This window comes from Symphalangus syndactylus, chromosome 14, assembly GCF_028878055.3.
Source record: "Symphalangus syndactylus isolate Jambi chromosome 14, NHGRI_mSymSyn1-v2.1_pri, whole genome shotgun sequence".
Taxonomy (NCBI): Eukaryota; Metazoa; Chordata; class Mammalia; order Primates; family Hylobatidae; genus Symphalangus; species Symphalangus syndactylus.
This window is the reverse complement of record NC_072436.2, coordinates 29150717-29170383: the sequence shown is the minus strand read 5'-3', so window position 1 is coordinate 29170383 and position 19667 is coordinate 29150717. Positions and strand designations below refer to the sequence as shown.

The 19667-nt window shown below is 37.0% G+C and overlaps 1 protein-coding gene and 1 long non-coding RNA gene across 2 annotated transcripts; both read right to left on the bottom strand.

The window, feature by feature from the left end:
- Window positions 1–309: 309 nt before the first annotated feature.
- LOC129462341 (uncharacterized) lies at window positions 310–13392 on the bottom strand. Its single transcript, XR_008650827.2, has 3 exons — window positions 13184–13392; window positions 823–975; window positions 310–529 (listed from the first exon to the last, which is right to left on the bottom strand). It is a non-coding gene; the product is annotated as an uncharacterized lncRNA (long non-coding RNA).
- A 4469-nt stretch (window positions 13393–17861) lies between these two features.
- LOC129462340 (Y-box-binding protein 2-like) lies at window positions 17862–19370 on the bottom strand. The gene is given in 2 exon segments (XM_063616507.1): window positions 17862–18605; window positions 18608–19370. Coding segments are annotated over 2 exon segments (1065 nt in total). The 3' UTR covers window positions 17862–18303.
- Window positions 19371–19667: the final 297 nt, after the last annotated feature.

Below are 19667 nucleotides of genomic sequence, written 5' to 3'. Positions count from 1 at the left end.
AAGAGACAATTATTGTCTATACTGACATGAGATGCAAATCTGTTTTTATTCCTTGTTGTGTAGAAATTATAAATTGATAGATGAAAATAAAGTAAGTTCACAACACCTTTGAATATATTTCTCCTGATAAAATTAAAACCATTTATAGCAAATGTTATCTCAGAATCAGGTATTTAAATGGATTATTTATGCAAATATAAAACAGTGATAAGAGGAAAATTTCAGGAACATAATGCACTTTATTATGTCATAGCATCAAAATAAGATTTATATTCCTGATTGCGATTAAAGAAATATTGTATTCACCACACACATAGGCATATGATCAAATCTTCACAGCCTTTTGTTGTTGTTGCTTTTTCTTTCTAGTCCTCTGGCACATGATATATTTTCTTCTTAGGTAGGCATAGTCATGGCATTACTGATGAAGTAAGTAAATGAAGTAAGATTGCATTTCTCTAAAGAATTCCCAGTTGTGAAAAGGCTGTGAAAGGAAATGTTGGCTCATATATTCAAAACATTAATGAATCTGAAATGAGGACATAGATAAAATGAGAAATAATAAACATATAATCAGAATAAAAATAATAATAAATGAGACTGTAAATGGACTACCTACTGACAATTAGTTAACTTCTATTTGTTAAATGTGGAAAGCAATAAGATTATTATTTTTAGTATACTACCCGGAATTGAAAGCACAGAGCTATTTCCTTTGTGCTCTCACTAAACCATCAGGTGTTTTGTTGTGGTACAGACATGGTTCAAAAATGTTTTACCCCCTTAACCATTTTATTTTAACCATTTTTGTTGCGCACTCACCTTTAGAAGACTTTAGGAGTTATGGAGGCAGTAGATAGTAAGTGGATACCATCACATACTGTGAAGGTGTATCTATTTTCTTGAAATGTTACTATTTTGCTGTTCTCTAGTGTTGCTGTTTCTGTTTCTGTTCATCTGTTTCTGTATGAGAATCTGAAAATAGTTAAATCAGTAAAAGTATAATGTGACATATTTTCTCATGTTTATTATATTTTAAATATACAAGGTATCTCAGAAAAAATGGGAAATTAATATTTCAAGGTATTTTTCAGCTCTGAACTGGATGCCTCCACTGTGGTGCGATAGTGGTACAATCTCCGCTCACTGCAACCTCTGCTTCCCAGGCTCAAGCCATCCTGTCACCTCAGCCTCCCCAATAGCTGGGACTATAGACATGCCCCACCGCACCCAGCTAATTTATTTTTATTTTTATTGGAAGAATGGGGTTTCCCATGTTTCCAGACTGGTCTCAAACTCACGAACTCAAGCAATCCACTCGCCTCAGCCTCCCAAAGTGCTGGGATTACATGTGTGGGCCAGTGTGCCCAACCATATTTTTTATTTCTGCTTACATTTCTAAAACTACTCGCGTATCACCAGACTTAAGATATTCAACTGTTTTATATCAGGTGTTTTCCTCATGATCAATCTGGTCCATCAACATATAGCCTATAGTCAGGTTTGTATAAATAGTCTTTGTACAAACTCATACCTCTTTCCATGTTGTCCCAGTATAACAGCTTAGTCCTACCATGACTTATTCCTGACCCTGTTTTTTTTTTTCTTTTTAACAGCTTGTCATTTGCTTTCAAATGTATATTAATAAGCCTTAATTACTTACCAGACATTAAGTAACTGGTGATAACATTTGATTTTTCTCTAATCTTCCAAATGTAAAATCAGATATAGTGATAAAATCATAGTAGCTTGAGATCAAATCTTAATGAGAGTTTTATAAAGTAGATATTTAAATAAATACTTTAAAGGCATTTTCTCCTATATTAATTCACTAAAGTATTACAGAAAAGCATTCTTAGCAACAGGAACAATCTCCATACTACTAGTGAAGGATAACGAACAACATTTAATATACAGAAAAATTCTATAAAAAAAGTCATTTCAAAATAAATACATTAAACATAAGACATTTCATACTATTTAATAAGTATTTTTTAATTTTATAATTTAATCTCTCTCAAGCATTGCAACAAAAATCAACACACTTTTATTATTTTGCCATGACAATTATTTTTGTTCATTGCAACTGTAAAATTCAGTAGAAGCTTATCAACACCTACCTTCTTCTTTTAGAAAAATGCACTTCTGTAAGTCTTCAGTGTAAATATTGTGCTTCATAAAAACCGTGTTATTATGTTGGCTTAGTATAATATGCTTTTTACATCAAAATAACTTACAGTTATTCTCTCCTCTGTTGGTAATTATAACCCGAGTCCATTGTGGTAATAAACTTGGGCTGAATACTTGATGGGCCACTTTATTTTATTCTAACTACCCTTTTTCTATTATGACTATTTATTATGTCTTCATAAATGTGATGCACAGCAATAGTAAAGTGCAAAGACACCAACACATCTAACTCATTTCCTGAGGTCTGCTCTTTTTTCGTCAGGCAAAGGCTTCAAGTTTTATTTATTTGCAATATCAGAAAATATTCAAAAGCCATATTATCCCAGGTGTTTTCATCATGAAAAGGAGCTTTTTGAACATATATTATTGAACAGAACCAACATTCCCTATAAGAAATGGCCTTGTTGCCTATAGTCAGCCAACTTCACACCTAACTTCACTGCAAAAAAAAACAAAGAAAAAGCATTTCGATTGAACACAAGAAAATATTTTAGTAGGTGGAAATATGGTTAGTTGTGTCCATTATTGGGATTGTTAAAAGATGAGAATTAGTCTGACATACATTCTTTTCAATATTGATCAAAGGAAAGATGAAATCTACCCATTAAGTTTTTTATAGTATATATTTTATATGTCCTCTTCTTTCCATAACAAGAATGATTGTTTTGTTTTTTGCTTTTTTGTGTTTTTATGACTGTAGAAAATTTACAAATTTGTTTGCAGAGATAAAACATTTCCTGAAATTTAATGTACATAAAAGGTATTATGTGACCTGTTATGAAAGGCATATGATAATCTCACTGCCATGACCTCCAGTCATAATTTTACAAAAAAAAAAAAAACACTAATAAAATGCTATTTAACTAGACTGTGTTGGTATGTACATTTTATGATCCCATGTGTGACAACATAGTAAAGAAATATTACATCTAGTGGTATTGTTCTCCAGACATTTTCACCTATTATGATCCAGCCTAACTTGTCCTGTCCTAAATATTTCCAAATGTTTATATTATTTTGCCTCTTTTGCCAAGATTAAATTCACTTTTCCATCCCACATCTGATGTTTACTTTTTGCACATAAATGTTTGCTATGCTTTCCACATAGGTCCTGTATTTTCTGTGGCCTTCAAATTCTTTCAGATTCATATGGATCTGTGATCCATCCTGTGACATTCCTTTTTTTTTTTTTTTTTTTTTTTGGAGACGGAGTCTCGCTCTGTCGCCCAGGCTGGAGTGCAGTGGCGCGATCTCGGCTCACTGCAAGCTCCGCCTCCCGTGTTCACGCCATTCTCCTGCCTCAGCCTCTCCGAGTAGCTGGGACTACAGGCACCCGCCACCATGCCCGGCTAATTTTTTGTATTTTTTTTAGTAGAGACGGGGTTTCACCGTGGTATCGATCTCTTGACCTCGTGATCCGCCCGCCTCGGCCTCCCAAAGTGCTGGGATTACAAGCGTGAGCCACCGCGCCCGGCCGACATTCATTTTTAAAAAGCATGTTGGGCTTTACTTTAATATTCTTAGTGTTAAACCAATTTTTTCCTAAGCTGAGCCTTCTATTCTGAGACACTGAAATTGTAATTAATATTCCTAATAATTCAGTTCCTGCATCTCTGAAAACATACTCTTTAGCCCTAGATCTAACTCTAAGTGTTGAGGTTGTGAAAGTCATAAATCTGTGTCAAATGTTTAGGTTTGTAGTATTTATTAAAAATTATTTTATTGCATAAATAATTCACATATATGATCTTTAATTTTTGGGATTTTTATGCCACTAATAAATGCTCATTTAGGAAAATGAAATAAAGTAAGAATTTTTAAAAGCAAATTTATCAAAAATCTAACCTAGAGAGATAATCATAATTATTATAAAACACAGTTTTAGAAATGCAAATATGTTCATGGGTATGCATCTTTCATGTGATAGGAAAACCCATATAAGAAATCCTATATATTATTTACATGTTCAATCATATTATCCACCTCTTTTTGCTGATAGACCTATAACTAGACTCATGTCCCAATGGAGCCAAAGAGTACATTACAAAAGAAGGTGAGGTAAACACCAAAAGAATTGCATGAATTCTCAAATTTATGTCAACATAATTAGCAAAATATGTTTGGAAATGCATATTAAGGATGTGGAATTTAGCAGGAAGGAGTAAAAAATGAGATCGGTTTAGATTTAGTGATGTGGGCCCATTAAATAGACATTTTAGATTCAGTGTTTTACATGGAGGGATATTTTCATTAGATATTAAATTCTGGGTTGATAGTGTTTTCATCACTGTTTTATCATCTTCTAATTTATAGAATTTCTGATAAAAATAACTGTCATTCCTAAAGCTTCATTTTTAAAGGAAATGAATTTTTTTTTTCTTTTAGCTGTTTTAAAACGTTTGTCCTTGACTTTAGTTTTTAATACTTTTATTTAATGTACCCTATGGGCTATGCGTTGTGGGGCAGGGAGGTTATCCCGCTTGGGGTTTGCATGGCTCCTTGAATTTTCGTGCATAGGATTTGTATTAATTTGATAAACTCTCTTCTGCTATCTATTCAAATATTGCTTGTGAAACTATTCTAAATCTAGTATTAGTATTCTAAATCTAGTATTGCTTGTAAAACTATTCTAAATCTAGTATTGCTTGTGAAACTATTCTAAATCTAAATTTAGTATTTTAATCACCTGTATATTAGAACTGTATGTTTTTCCATAATCATTTTATACTATTATCTGTATTTTTTAACTTTTTCTACTTTCCTGTTTCACTCAATGTTTTCTACTGATCTAGAAAATATTCTGGTGTCTTCTTCCTGTTGGGCTCCTATAATTTAGTAATATAAACTGGGTAGCTTAAACAATAAAAGTTTATTTCTCACAGTTCTGAAGACTGGGAAGCCCTAGAGTCTATGAGTGCTACCTATTTAATTACTGGGAATAGTCTCCGCTGTGGCTTGCAGACAACTCTTTTCTTCCTGTGTCCCCGCACGGCAGACAGCCAGCCATTCAGCTCTCTGGTATCTTCTTATAAAGACACTAACCCTATCATGATGACCCAACTCTCATGATCTTTTCTTAACCTGATTAGTTTCCAAATGCTTAGTACCATTTCAATGGGGATGTTACATCTGTTCTACTATCATACCCATCTACTGAGTTTTTAATTTTGATTATTATATTTTATTATAGAATTTCTATATAATTATATATTTTTAAGATTAGGTTCAGTTGTGGGATGCTCCATCTTGTCATCTATTTCTTAACCATATTAAGCGCAGCAAACTGAAGGTCTGTGCCTGATAACTCCCAAATCTGAACTATTTCAGGTGTCTTTATGTTGACCTTTTATCTTAGCATTTGGTCACTACCTTCTATCACACCATGTAGCTACCACATTTTATATTTAATTTTAGATGCTGTATATATTAAATCACAGAGCCTCTGGATGATACCACATGTCTCCTAATAGAAGATAGTTCTTGGATGGACTGTAGTGCGAGTAGGGTGAATAAGCAACTGACCCCATTAGCAATTGCACTTGTTTGAAGTCCTTTGGACCTGGAGTGGCTGTTAAAAGGGAAGAAGTCACGTCTAATTCTAGTTTGCCCTACTCCTAGGTTATATCTTATCAGGGATCTCAATAGAAATACTAGCATGCTGACCAAGTACACAGTTTCTTGTTAAGCTTGTGCATTATATATATATTTTTTCCTCAGCTCTGTGAGCCAGCTTTATAGCTGGTTGCTGTCTCTTACCCATTTCGAATTTGGCAGTAAATTGTGGTCTAAATTCACATAGAAGGTCACGCTCATATCCAGTTTCCTTTTCTTGGCTTCTAATATCTGGTTCCCTAATCTTGGTTTCAAGACTTTGCTACTTTAGTTGATCTGGATTCCAAATTTTCATCTTCCCAGACCTTTGATACTTTTGCAAAACCTCTAGGTTGTTGCATTTGACCGGGCTGCAAATTTTTGCATCAGGAATCAAGAAATGACCTCAGAGGAGAAAAGATTCAGGGAAAGAATATTTCTTCTAGCCCCTTCAAGTCCTGAATTTATTGCTCACTTTCTCATGCCTTCAAACAGTTGGGATTTTTATTTTCCTGGTATGTTATCTAGTTTTATAGTTGTTCTCAAGAAAAGAGTTTGTGTAATACAAGTGGAGCCATGATAGCTAGTTATAGAAGTGTTTCATTTAGTTTTATTTCTTTTTCATCAAGTACTATGAAAGTTTGATATAATGACTTTACCTCAGAGCTCTTTGATAGTTATATATGATAGGTTCTGATATGTAGTTTATTTTCTAGATTCTGAAATTTTAATTTAACCCATAATTGTTTGAAGGGAGTTTACAATTTTCCAAGTACAAGGTCTATTGCCTGACATTTTATTATTCATTTATAATTTTATTGAATTTCCATAAGAGAATGAGTTTATATTTTTATAAATTTATTAAGGCTTTTTTGTGGTTTCATACATGATGACTGTCAAAAATTCCAATAATATCTGAAATATTATTTTGATATATTTCTATATCTCTCTTAAAAATTGTGAGATTTTTGAGTTTACAGGATAAATTTACATCTGTCTGTGTGTTACGCCTGACAAAAGAAAGTGGCCCAATGAATTGCACTGATTGGAATGCTGAAATGAATGCCATACATAATTAAAATACTGTTCCTGATTTATTAGATAAATGGCTCTTTTAGAGGCAATAAAGCTTTGCATTGGGACAAATTTAATATCCCCAAAGTATCCATCTTTTCCTTCGGGAGAGGCAACATTTTTATCATTTTTTAAAACTTCTTAATCACCATGTATCAAAAAGAAAATTAGACACATTCTTTTAAAATGGTTTTGATGTTGATGTTATGAATAATTTTCTCTTTCCTATTTTCTTGATTTTTGACATTTCTAAATCTCATCTAAATAACAGAAAAAATTGTTTAAAACACAAAGTAAGTAATTAAAACACAAAGTAGTATTTAAATAGTGTTAAATACATGAGACTTTTTAAAATAAGATCTTGTCATAGTACTCTGTTAATTTAGAGAAGCCTGCCTCCTGTTTTTTCTTCCCAAAGTAAAGATTAAAAATTCTACTCACTGAATACCAAAGATCCTGATGGCAAACAATAGGGAAATTAGCAGTGTTGCTAGTAATAGTCTCTATCTTTCCACTGGTTTGTCTAGCTACCTACCTATCTATATACCATAAGGACCTCTGCAAAGAAGTGCACACTCCAGGATTTTCTCTTACAGATTTATTTATTCATACTGAATTTCTCTTCATGCATTACTTAGTTAACACAATACAAATTTTACACTATTTCTATATTTTGTGATGCAGAGGGTAGAGGTCTATTGAAAATGTGTTCCAATTCCCCTCGTTCTCTTAAAGAAGACTACTGCTTAACATTTAATACACAATAGGAAATGTTCCTATTTTCATGTAAAGTTCAGAATTTTAAAATCTTATTATCTTTCAACATGACATCAATAGTGAAAAATAATAAGAATTCTTTTTGAATAGTAGATAATACTATGAAATGTCAACTTTTATTATGTGCATTTGAGTATTTTTAAATGACAACTTTAAAATGAAACTGTGCTCTGACCAATAGCTTTTAAATAAGTTTTATAGATTTAACTGTTACTTTCTTATAAATGTGTTACATCAAGGGTAGTGTAAACGTTCTTTCTTTCCCAACAGTAACTTAATGTCAAAAGCCAAGGCAATAGTAACAACAAAAGTACCAACAAATATTTTCTTTTAAAATTTAAGTTTTGAACATTTATTTATTTATTTAGTAGCATCTAAACATGTGAGATTAAAAAAACAAGAAATACAACAAAAATCATACATTATATGTTGAATACCATTATAAAATTAACACAACTATTATCATAAAAGTAGTAATTTAACAATCCTCATAAATATTTTAATACACAGCCTACAATTTTTGAAATTTAAGCCCCCACCTTCTGAGTTGGGAATCTCACACACACACCTCATCCCACCCCACCTCTGACACAGACACACACACAGAAAAAAGAGAGAGAGAGAAAGAGAGAATATATTATTTTAAGAACAAACCTTTCACAACTGAACTATGCATTCAATTTGGACATTGATTAGCATTTTTTGAGCCCTCACAACAGGATAACTGATTTCAAAAAGGTATGAAATGTAGTCATCACAAAAAAATTTGCAATGTGGATTCTACTTTTATTATTAAACATATGATTACTTAAAGAGGAAAATATTCAAATGACCTCAATGTCTCACAGCTGGTAAATGGTGAATCCTGAATTCTAACTCTAGTCTATCTACTTTCAATGTGCATGCATTTTACCTTGTATGTCACTACTTTCAGTCTTAGATCTAGCAAGGAGTATGATGTTAAATTGGGTTAGGAGACCAATGGATCACAGCCTTGAAGGCCAACTAAGGGAGATTCTAAAATATAAAACAGCATGTCGGGTAGATATTGTGCTGGAAAAGATGTTCTCATCATCTATTTATGGGATACATGGAATATATAGAAGCATGTGGAGACAAAATAACCAAGGAGATATACGCATCTATGGCTCTATTCTAATTAGTTAAGAATAAGCCAGTGAGGCCACAGACAGTGACTCACACCTATAATCCCAGCACTTTAGGAGGCAGAAGTGGGAGATCAGATTGCATGAGTCCAGAAGTTCAAGACCAATGTGAGCAACATAGTAAGACCTCATCTCTATTAAATAGAAAAAATTTAAAAACAAAAAACAAAGAATAAGCCAATAGTCCTTGGAAAAATAATGGTATTGTCCATTATTGAAAAAAGTCAAAAAGGGAGAGAATAAAAAGCTCTAAACAGAAAGAAATTAAGACAAATTATATAGGAGAATGAAAAGATGGCAAATTTAGGCCGGGCGCGGTGGCTCAAGCCTGTAATCCCAGCACTTTGGGAGGCCAAGGCGGACGGATCACAAGGTCAGGAGATCGAGACCATCCTGGCTAACACGGTGAAACCCCGTCTCTACTAAAAATACAAAAAATTAGCTGGGCGTGTTGGCGGGCACCTGTAGTCCCAGCTACTTGGGAGGCTGAGGCAGGAGAATGGCGTGAACCCGGGAGGCGGAGCTTGCAGTGAGCCGAGATCGTGCCACTGCACTCCAGCCTGGGGGACAGAGAAAGACTCAAAGACTCCATCTCAAAAAAAAAAAGAAAAGATGGCAAATTTAAAATTATGTAAGATTGTGTCATTAGGAGAATTAGAAGCAGTGGGAATATTAACAATAACTAATTTAAAAACCCCTCCAGTAAGTGTGGGGAGGGGAATTATGTTTTTTAATTCCTCATATCTGAAGATCATTCTTTTTTTAAAAAAGAAAACAACGTATATAGATATTAGTATATGTTCCATGGAGCAGATTAATAAATTAGTTGTCAAATTTATTGTCAGGCGACCGATGATTTAAAACCTTTCCTTATTTATTTACTTTGTGATCATTAGGAAAAAAGAAGAAAAAACTGTTTTATTTACTCACCTATCAAATATAAATATATACATGGTAATATCATGATGAAAGTTATATAAGATGCATATCAATTATGCTTGGATGGTATAGTAATTCAGTAAAGAATTGTTGTGGGTTATTATTGCATAATTATTTAATATATATCCTTTTACATAAAGTATATTTAAGCCTTCAGTTTTGTTTTTATAACCTGATTTAAAGGAATTATTTAACTATAACCCCAGTGTGTTTTAAGTGATATTATATATTATTGCCTTCTATGTCTTTCTTCTATAGTTAAGTTTCATATTTGCGAATAGTGAAGCACATTGAAATAAAACTTTTGAAATAAGGAGTTGTGTGCTCATTTGTTTTCCAAAACCAACATAGACAGGAATATCTTTGCAAATATTAGCCAACATAGATTGTTTAATGTTTTAAAGGTCACTTTTAAAAAAGAGTGTTTCATCAAGAACTCTAATCTGATTGTTCCCCCACTCCTTATAATTATCAAAAATTGCAATGATAAATCCTTATGTGTTTTTTAAAATTGATTTTGTTGTCCCATAAGTACTTCATATAAAGACTTTCTTTAGTACTAAAAAGGATTATTTGTTCTATCACTCGTTATATTTTTTACCGTTTTTCTACATACAGCATTGCAAATGATCTTTCACTTGATTCTTTAGTTTTCCCTTCATATTAGTTATTTTCACTTATTTTTCCATTTTAATACAGGAAAAGCTCCTGAGTTCGTCTCCCATGTGCAACTTTTATTTTTTGCTTTATTATATCAGCCTTTTACTGCTGCCAGTGTGGATGCTGTAAATTTGCTTTAATTTCTTTACACATTTTACTTCATGCATACTTATTTCATTGCTCCCCGATGCCTGTTTGTTTCTCAGGCTTTATCTCCTCATGACTTTTTGCTACTAATTTACAGAAGCTAGATATTCTTATATTCTAGAGAAGTGGTCCCCAGCCTTTTTTGGCACCAGGGACTGGTTTCATAGAAGACAGTTTTTCCACAGATGGTGGGTTTGGGATGGTTTCAGGATGAAACTGTTCCACCTCAGATCAACAGGCATTAGTTAGATTATCATAAGGAGCACACAACCTAGATCCCTCACATGTGCAGTTCAAAATAGGGTTCATTCTCCTATGAGAATCTAATGCTGCCACTGGTCTGACAGGAGGCAGAGCTCAGGTGGTAATTGAGCAATGAGGGGAGGCTGTAAATACAGTTGAAGCTTCACTCACTCACCCACCATTCATCCCCTGCTGTGCGATCTGGTTCCTAACAAGACACAGACTGGTACTGGTCTGTAGACCAGGGGTTGGGACCCCTGTGCTAGAGAATATGAAATGTTTTCTTCTGAATCTTGTTTCACATACTTTCAAAGATGTACTTCTCTTTCTTTGTGATTTTCAATGTGTTTAATGTGGTCATATAAATTATTTGCAAGATATAGGAAGATTGAATTCTCATTGGGCCTGTTTACTATTTATTTCCGTGGTAGTAAGATCAAAACCTTTCTTAGACCACTAGAGAAAGTGACAGGAATTTTCTCTTGGTCCCTTTGCTGGACTTACAGCAGGGTTGCCATGTCTACTTGGCCTGCTACACTCAACCCCTTGCAGGAAGGAGCATGTGAGCAAGTGAGTGCAGGATCTGGTTGGCCATTCAGTCGGCCCCTGGCCCTTTTGTGAGTGGTGGCTGCCCTCTGCCAATGAGGGCAGAAGGCCTACAAGGCAGACTTTCTGGATATCTGCTCTTGGTGGGTCCCAAGTTCTTGTCCAGCATCCAAGAAGAATGAGGATATGCTGACAATCAAAGAGTGAGCAAGTTGGGGAGTTTTATTGAATGATGAAACAGCTTTCCACAGAAAGGGGATGCAGGGTTGGTCCCCCTACCAGAAGGCAGAAAAAGTCCTCTCAATGTGGCTGAGTCTAGGGCTTTTATGGGCTCAGAATAGGGAAGGAGCAAGCTGTAGTATAACAGCATTGGAAAAGGCAACATTCGTTTGGTTAAAAGGCATTATTTAGAAAGAATAAATCAGGAAAGGGTGGGCAAACAGTAACAGAAGTTCTCACTCTGGGTTGTGGGTTTCATGCAGGATTAGCAGTTAGGTCTTTCAGCCTTCGGACTGTTTTTTGTCTTTAAGGTGAGGTTTCACCAGGGACCCATCTTTATTTGCCTAGCCATTTGGCTGCCTTCTGTCAGTATCAGAAGTATAGGTTAATATACAGAAATTCAAGTCAACATTATAGGTTTAAAGGTTAATCTTCAGTAAATACTGCTACTTGGTTTCTTTCAATGTTATCCCTTTCCTACTAGTTTACTCAAGTAGATCAAATCAAAGATTATAATATCACTTTGCTTGGCAAAATATAAAATTACTGTGAAAATTTAAGGGATTGCTATCTTAGTTTTTTACCTGCACAATATTTTGTTCCCTTTACTATTCCTAAAATAGTGATGGATTATCATAGATGAGTTTCCATAAGAAGCGGACTCTGATGAAGATTTGTATGCATGAGGTGATTGCTGAGGAGAGCTGTGGAGAAAAATGTATGTGAGTGAGTGAGGAAAATACAATTGCTTAGAGGGGAATCTTGTACTATAATGCAGTTTTCACAGAGTAGGGCATCTGGCTCCAAAATCTCCATTCAATTATCAGAGGTCAGATTTTCTAAAAAAGAGTCTTAAAGAGAGATTTACTTGCAGAAGATTGATTGAGGAGAGCTCTCAGGACAACACTTGTAAGGAAATAGAAGGAGTTGACTTTCACAGGGGGAGAGGTTGAACTGAGATATATTTGCCTCCAAAGCTTCAGCAGATTGTATGGCAGCTGCTGCTGAGATTCAGAGTTGTTCTGAAGTCAAAAGATTTAGCCTTTGTACCCTTCATCAACCAGTTATTGAAAATAGGCCTGCCTCAAAGAAGGGACACAACTTCAGATGAGACAGCTCCTCTTTGCCAAGGTCAGTCAATGGAGAGGGATGCAGCGCCATTAAGAGGCAATATTTCCAGCACCTAGTTAGAATGAGTACATTTGTCTTGAGGGTACTATGATGTCCATGACAAGGATATAAAAACTATTAAAATGTGTGTAGAGGTTAAATGTATTTGCAAATGTTTATTCATTTATTTCAGGATCTTCTATGTCTTTTTGCCTTATGTCTCCATACTGACCTATCAACAGGTATTTGATACCAGCTAGAACTAAAATGCAATTATTCACATATATGTCACAAACACTTCTTGTATGAACATAGCAATGATAGTGTTTTAAGAGAATCATTAAGATGAAAGAGGTGTTTCTAAATTCTTTGGCATGCCACAGACATACTAGGGGCCAGAACTGCAGGGTTTTACCTTGATGTTTTATGGAACAGAAGTCTTCTCCAGGAGAAGGAGGAAGTGAATAAAGCAGAAGATTTCTAGGGCAGGGGACTACAGTAAAGGCAAGAGACAGACATACCCATCTTTGTGTTTCTTTCTCTGTTTCTCTCTCTTGCCATGGAACCTCAAGGAGAGAGAAAATATTTAAAAATTCCAATAAATTGGCCAGTGATGAGTAAAGGCATGCTTAGATTGGGAAGAATAGCTTGGAAAGACTCCAAGCCTTTAAGCCATACCCAATATGTCCTTGGAGAGAGAGTACACAATTTGCTAGGAAATGTGTCCTAATTAACAGCCTTACAGAACACTCCTGGCTCAGCAAGTTCCACAGAGGGCATGCATGCATTCCAAAAATTCCAATAAGTCACAATGAGGGATTATGGAAGGGCAGAGAAGGCAGGACCACAAGCAGTGGCCTGGTATGGAACAAAGAGATAGGGAGAGTGGATTCTTTGATACTGGTGCAAATTTCTGATCAGACTATGGCAATGGGTACTATTCAATGCCCAAAGGACTAGATTGAACAGGTTGCAAATTAGTGGCCATAAATCCAGGGACCAGAGCAGCAAAGGACATCACAGACTACAGGAATTACTCTTCAGCCAGAATTGTGGTGCCTTCTCCCCTATCCTAACCACTCAGTAAGCCATCCAGAAGATGAACAGGCAGTATAGGAAACCTGAGCAATCACCTGGAAGAAACTGAATCATCAAAAGGAGACTAAACTAGCTCAGAAGACTATGAATCTGAATTCACTGCAAATTTAAGAGACCATTCAAACTGGAGGATATTATGAGGTCATTAATTAGTAAGTTACTCTTCCCATCTCTCCAGCAAGTAGAGGACAGTGAAAGTGATTATTCACTTATGGGATATAAGGATGTTAGATTTTGAGTAGCATGAGTAGCTTGAGTGAATGAATTAGCTATACGATTCCAAACGTGCAAGTGAATCGACTTGAATTCAGAAAGCTCATTTAAAACTCTGCCTTTTTTTCATTTACTTGCTATTTTAACGCATAAGGGCCACCAGGGATTTAAAAATAAGCTCATCTGCTGAGAGCCACACTGATCAAAATTCACAAATACCCATCAGTTTTAAAATAAGAAACAGAGGGATTTTCTGGAACTCAATAAATTTAAGGCAAAATTGGAGAAAAGTAAACATAAATATAAAAGAGAGTCAAGCAACATTATAAATATATGCAAATAATTAATGTGTCAGAAAGAAGATAAGTTGTTCGGAATCTTGAAAAGAGAAGGCTAACATCAGCAACTGATCTTGCTCGTACTTCGTTGTCTGATAAACATGAGAATTTCTGTCACAAGAAAAGAGTAATCTACTTTAGGTCTAAAGGTATGTTTACTCATTTATTCAATCAATGAATACTTCAGTGCATACAATAGATTGAGTAGATCTGTATTTACTCAATCATACAATAGATACAGTAGATTGAGACTCTATGCTGCACATGAGGTGCTCAAAGATGAAGAGGACATCGTCCCTGTATCTAAACACTCCACGGTTTTATGGGAATAATAATAGACAAAAAATGTATAGACAAATAGGGGAATAATAGAATAATAGACAAAAAAGCAAATCATTTCAATAAAGGATATCAAATACTATAATAGAGGTTCATGGGGGGGAACCATGTGGTTTGTAAGGTTCATGAAAGACTGTTGAATAAAGGTAGGAGATAATTCTGAGCCAATGCTCAGTATTAAAACTGAAGAGAGACAAGGGGACAAACCTAAAAACAATTGAATTTTTAAATGGTGAATAAAGGGAAGCAGAAACTTTATGAGAAAAAGAATAGAGGTGGCTGGGTATTGGTGGAAGACAAAATAGACTCCATTATTAAAAGTTTGCTTTGGAGGCCAAGAAAAGGCATAATTTCAAAATAGATATATTCATTAGTATCATCCTATGCCTCAGAGAAGGGAAGTCAGAACAGACAAGTGCTCAATGAATGCATAGGCAAAATGATTAAAAAGTAAAAATTAAAAAAAAATACAGAATAGTCTGCCACTTTTTTGAGAAATTTGGCTACATATAAGGGAAATTACTCCTAAGGTCACATCTAAAATAACAGATTGAGGCCAGGAATGGTGGCTCATGCCTGTAATCTCAACCCTTTAGGAGGCTGAGGTGGGTGGATCACCTGAGGTCAGAGTTCAAGACCAGCCTGGCCAACGTGGTGAAAGCCCATCTCTACTAAAATACAAAAATTAGCCGGGCATGATGGCAGGCACCTGTAATCCCAGCTATTCAGAAGGCTAAGGTGGGAGAATAGCTTGAACCCTGGAGGCAGATATTGCAGTGAGCCAAGATCGTGCCATTGCACTCCAGCCTGGGCAACAGAGCCAGACTCCATCTTAAATAAATAAATAAATAAATAAATAAATAAATAAATAAATAAAAATACCAGACTGAATTTTATTCTCCTTTAAAAAAAAAATGAGGGAGAAAGGTTAATTAGTAAGAAAGATGTTGTAGTATTGAAGAATTTTTTAAAAAAGAGTTGTTGAACAAGATTCATTAGCAGATTTTGGTATTACCGGCATGTGCACCAGATCGAGCCCTCTTTTCCAGGGTTAGGGCTTGAACTTAAATGAGGTAGAAGGATGCAGTAGGGAGTGAGATTTGAAGAGGTTTACATTTAATGACCTTCTCTCATCTCAAAAGAGAGTTGTACTCTGTTGAAGGTCTAAGGAGAGGTGTTCAGGTGTGGAGATTGAAGACAGAATATTTTTTGAAAAGAGGTTACAAAACATGATAGAACAGCACTGAAATGTTGTTCGGTGGGGAGGACTAACCTATGTATTTTCCTATCTCATAATAGATAGGAAAAAACTGGAAATGTCAGGAAGTGTGAGGTGTCTATCAAGTTGGAAAAGAGGAATAGTGGAGGAAGAAGAAGTGCTTGGGACGATTTTAGGCATTCTGAGTTTGATGTAGTGTTGAAAATGTCAGAAATAGTCTTTTCTAGAACATTACCATTTTAAACAACTTCATTGGCCTTCAAATGGAGGGAGAATTATCAAACATTTTGAAAAAAATAGACCCAGGGGCTGCCTCATTTGTGGGGCTATATTCAGTTAGCCTTCCATTTCCACATTGTTTGTTATAGATACAAGTTGTTTTACATTGGACAATCCACAAATATTCTTTGCCTCAGTTTCTTATTCATATAATGTTAAATTGTAGAATTCTTGAAAAATTGTAGTAATTCACACTTTACTGAATATTAGATATGCATATGAAAACCTTCAAACCTTACTAGTTCAGAAGATGAGCAGATGTTACCATTTTAGTTATTAAATGTGCAAAAATTAAGTGGAATTTAAAAAAATATTTTATTGCTTTTGGTAGCTAAAATGTAGTAAACACGAATAAACATTAATTCCTTTAAATGACTGTATTGCCAGACCCCTCTAGCTTGCAAATATAATTAAAAATCTGGTCCCATAAATACTCTTAAGGTTAGCAGTTTCATTTAGGGGTAATAGAAAAAAATGCCGGCAGTGTTTCAAAACTAATTTGAAAAGCAGTTTCCTCCTTTAAGGTATTTGTTAGATAATAGCCTCCCCTTATTCATTTGAAGTTTCATATAATTAGATGTTATTGTGGGAGTAAACTAAACATCTAAGAAAAATTCACATAGGTATTTTTGGAGAGGATTTGTGTTGGATTAATTGGAGTCTAAGAGGGTAATGGAAATGTAAGTATATTTCATTAAAAAGAAAGAAGCATAGAATATGTAGCTTCACGTAATATTTTACTTCCTCATTGCTACCAGCATCCTAATGATACATTCAATTCTTAATCTTTATATGCCTTTTGTCTAATTTAATGGTGGCTGTTTAGGCTTCAGGCACTAATCTCAAAGCTTCACAAGTTGCTTTCTTTTTATCAATGAAATATTTTGGGGATATGCATGTTTATTTAAGAATTTTTTAAAAAACAGTAAAGCAATGCCTGAGTTAAAATATTAAATTTCACTTTGGGAGGCCGAGGCGGGTGGATCACGAGGTCAGGAGATCGAGACCATCCTGGCTAACACAGTGAAACCCTGTCTCTACTAAAAAAAAAATACAAAAAATTAGCTGGGCGAGGTGGCGGGCGCCTGTGGTCCCAGCTACTCGGGAGGCTGAGGGAGGAGAATGGCGTGAACCCAGGAGGCGGAGCTTGCAGTCAGCCGAGATCGCGCCACTGCACTCCATCTCAAAAAAAAAAAAAAAAAAAAAAATATTAAATCTGAGTGAGTGGAATTGTGTTACTTTAACCATATTAATATTTTACAAAGGTTCTGTCTCAAAGCTTTTGGATCAAATCAGCTTGAATAGCAAAGTATTTTTGTTCATCTAAATTTTAGATTTAAATTATAACAGTCACTGATTGAAGCATATCTAAAGGGTCAGAATTTAGTTAATGAACAGTATCTTTACAGTATCTCCTAAATTCTGTCTTTATTTTTGAGATACTTTAAAAATTTTTTCCATTAAAAAAGTAATTCCAGAATGGTAAAGATTTGAAAAAAAAAAAAGCATACAAATCAAACATAGCCTGATTTCCATAACACAAAGTGTAAATGTCTATATTTACATTTGATAGCAAAAGCTTCCTAATTATTGCAAAGCCATTTATTAAAGGAAGGGTAATATTTTCCATGAATAGTGGTGGTGTAACTGGACATCCATAAGCAAAAAACAAACAAAACAAATGAAACCCTCAACTTTTTTTTTTTTTTTTTTTTTACCTGTTTTTGTTTTTAATGGAGGCTCAGGTGGCACATGACAGATCATAAAGTGGCTTCAGAGGTAGGGGGCTGGGGGAAAACAAAAATAAACTTGGGGTCGGGGGAAGAAAAACAACCAGGAGGAGGTAAGAGCTGGCTGGTTCCTTCTCAGCCTGAGTTACAGGAGGGAGTTGCTGTCTGAACAGTAAGCTCCCTTCCTTCAACCCTTGATAAGGGGAGGGAAGAAAAAAGAAAAAGCAAAAGCCTGTTGCTTTGGCCCTCCTGAGTCTCAAGGCAAAAGGCTGTTGCTTTGGCCCACCTGAGTCTCAAGGTGAAAAGCTGGTGTTTTGATGCCATGAATTATGGGAAAGGGAGAGCAAGGTACTGGGTAGGGTACAGGTCAGTTGGAAAAACTGGCAGATACCAGATGGCAGCTCTGGGTGTCCTTTGAGTTGGAATCACTCCAGGATGGTGGTGGTGGGGTCCCCACTGTTGACAGGGGCTGAGGCCTCAGGGGCTGCGGGCTGCCGGGGGCCAGGGGCCTGCTGCCGTCTCTGCTGGAAGTAGGGGCGGTTTCGTGGGCGCTGGGGCTCAGGCCGGGAACCATCAGCGGGACCTTGGCTGGGCTTGGTCTCACAGTCCCCAACTTCTGTGGTAGGCTGCTGGGGTGGCCTGGGGCGGAAAGGCCTTCGGTACCTGGGCTGGAATCTGGGCGGGGGGACCCGCTCATCTCTCTGCTGTTGGTGCCCCTCCAATGGGGCTCTTTGGGTTCTACCGGGTCAGTGCCCTCTATAGGCTGCTGCTGGTTGGGAGGCCTGGGGCCTCGCACAAACCGCCGTCGGTAGAAGGGTGGGGGGCGCCGTCGTCTGGGCCGCTGCCCAGAGTCTTCAGCCCGCTCCCCTTCACTGCCAGGTCCTGTCCCCCGCGAGGGGATCTCTGCCACCATGGGTGGTGGGGCAACTGAGGGAGGCCGGGGGATGAATCGGCGGAACCTAAGTCGGTTGGGGGCATAACGGCTGCCCTTCACAGGCACCCCCCGGGGCCCAGTTACATTAGCGGCTTCTGCGCCCTTCTCTCCTTCTACGACATCAAATTCCACAGTCTCCCCATCTCCAACGCTGCGCAGAAACTTCCTGGGGTTGTTTCTTTTAATAGCTGTCTGTTGAACAAAGACATCTTCCTTGGTCTCATTCCTGTTGATGAATCCGTAACCATTCCGGACGCTGAACCATTTGACAGTGCCCAGGACTTGGATTGCCAGCACCGGCTTGTCCGCCTGACTCCGGGCGGGGGGGGCGGGGGTTCCCGAGGCTGCGGTCGCCGGGTTGCCAGGGGTGCGGGGGCCGGGCGCTGAGGGGGTCCCAGCAGCGGGGCCCGAGGCGGCTCCGCCCCCGCCGCCCGCCGCGCCGCCTGCTTTCTGCGGCTCCCCTGCGGGCACCGGTACCGCCACCTCTACCACTCCTGCCGCCGTCGCCGTCGCCGCGGGGACCGCTGTAGCCACCGCTGCCGCCTCCACCTCGCACATCCTGCCGGGTCCAGGACCGGCCCCCGCCGCCGCCACCGCCCCAGCCCCTCCACCCGGCTCGCGAACCCGCCGTCCAGCTCGGTCCTCGCGCCCTGAGCCTCGCCCGCACGCCGGCAGCGGGCCCGGAGCCGAGGCCAATGCGAAACCCTCAACTTAACTTAAAACTCACAATTTATAAAAAACTAACTCAAGTGGATTATAGATTTAAATGTAAAACTATAAAAACTTTTAGAAAAAAATTAGAAGAGAAAATGCTTGGGGCTTGGGACTTGGGACCTAGAGCAAGATGAAGACTTT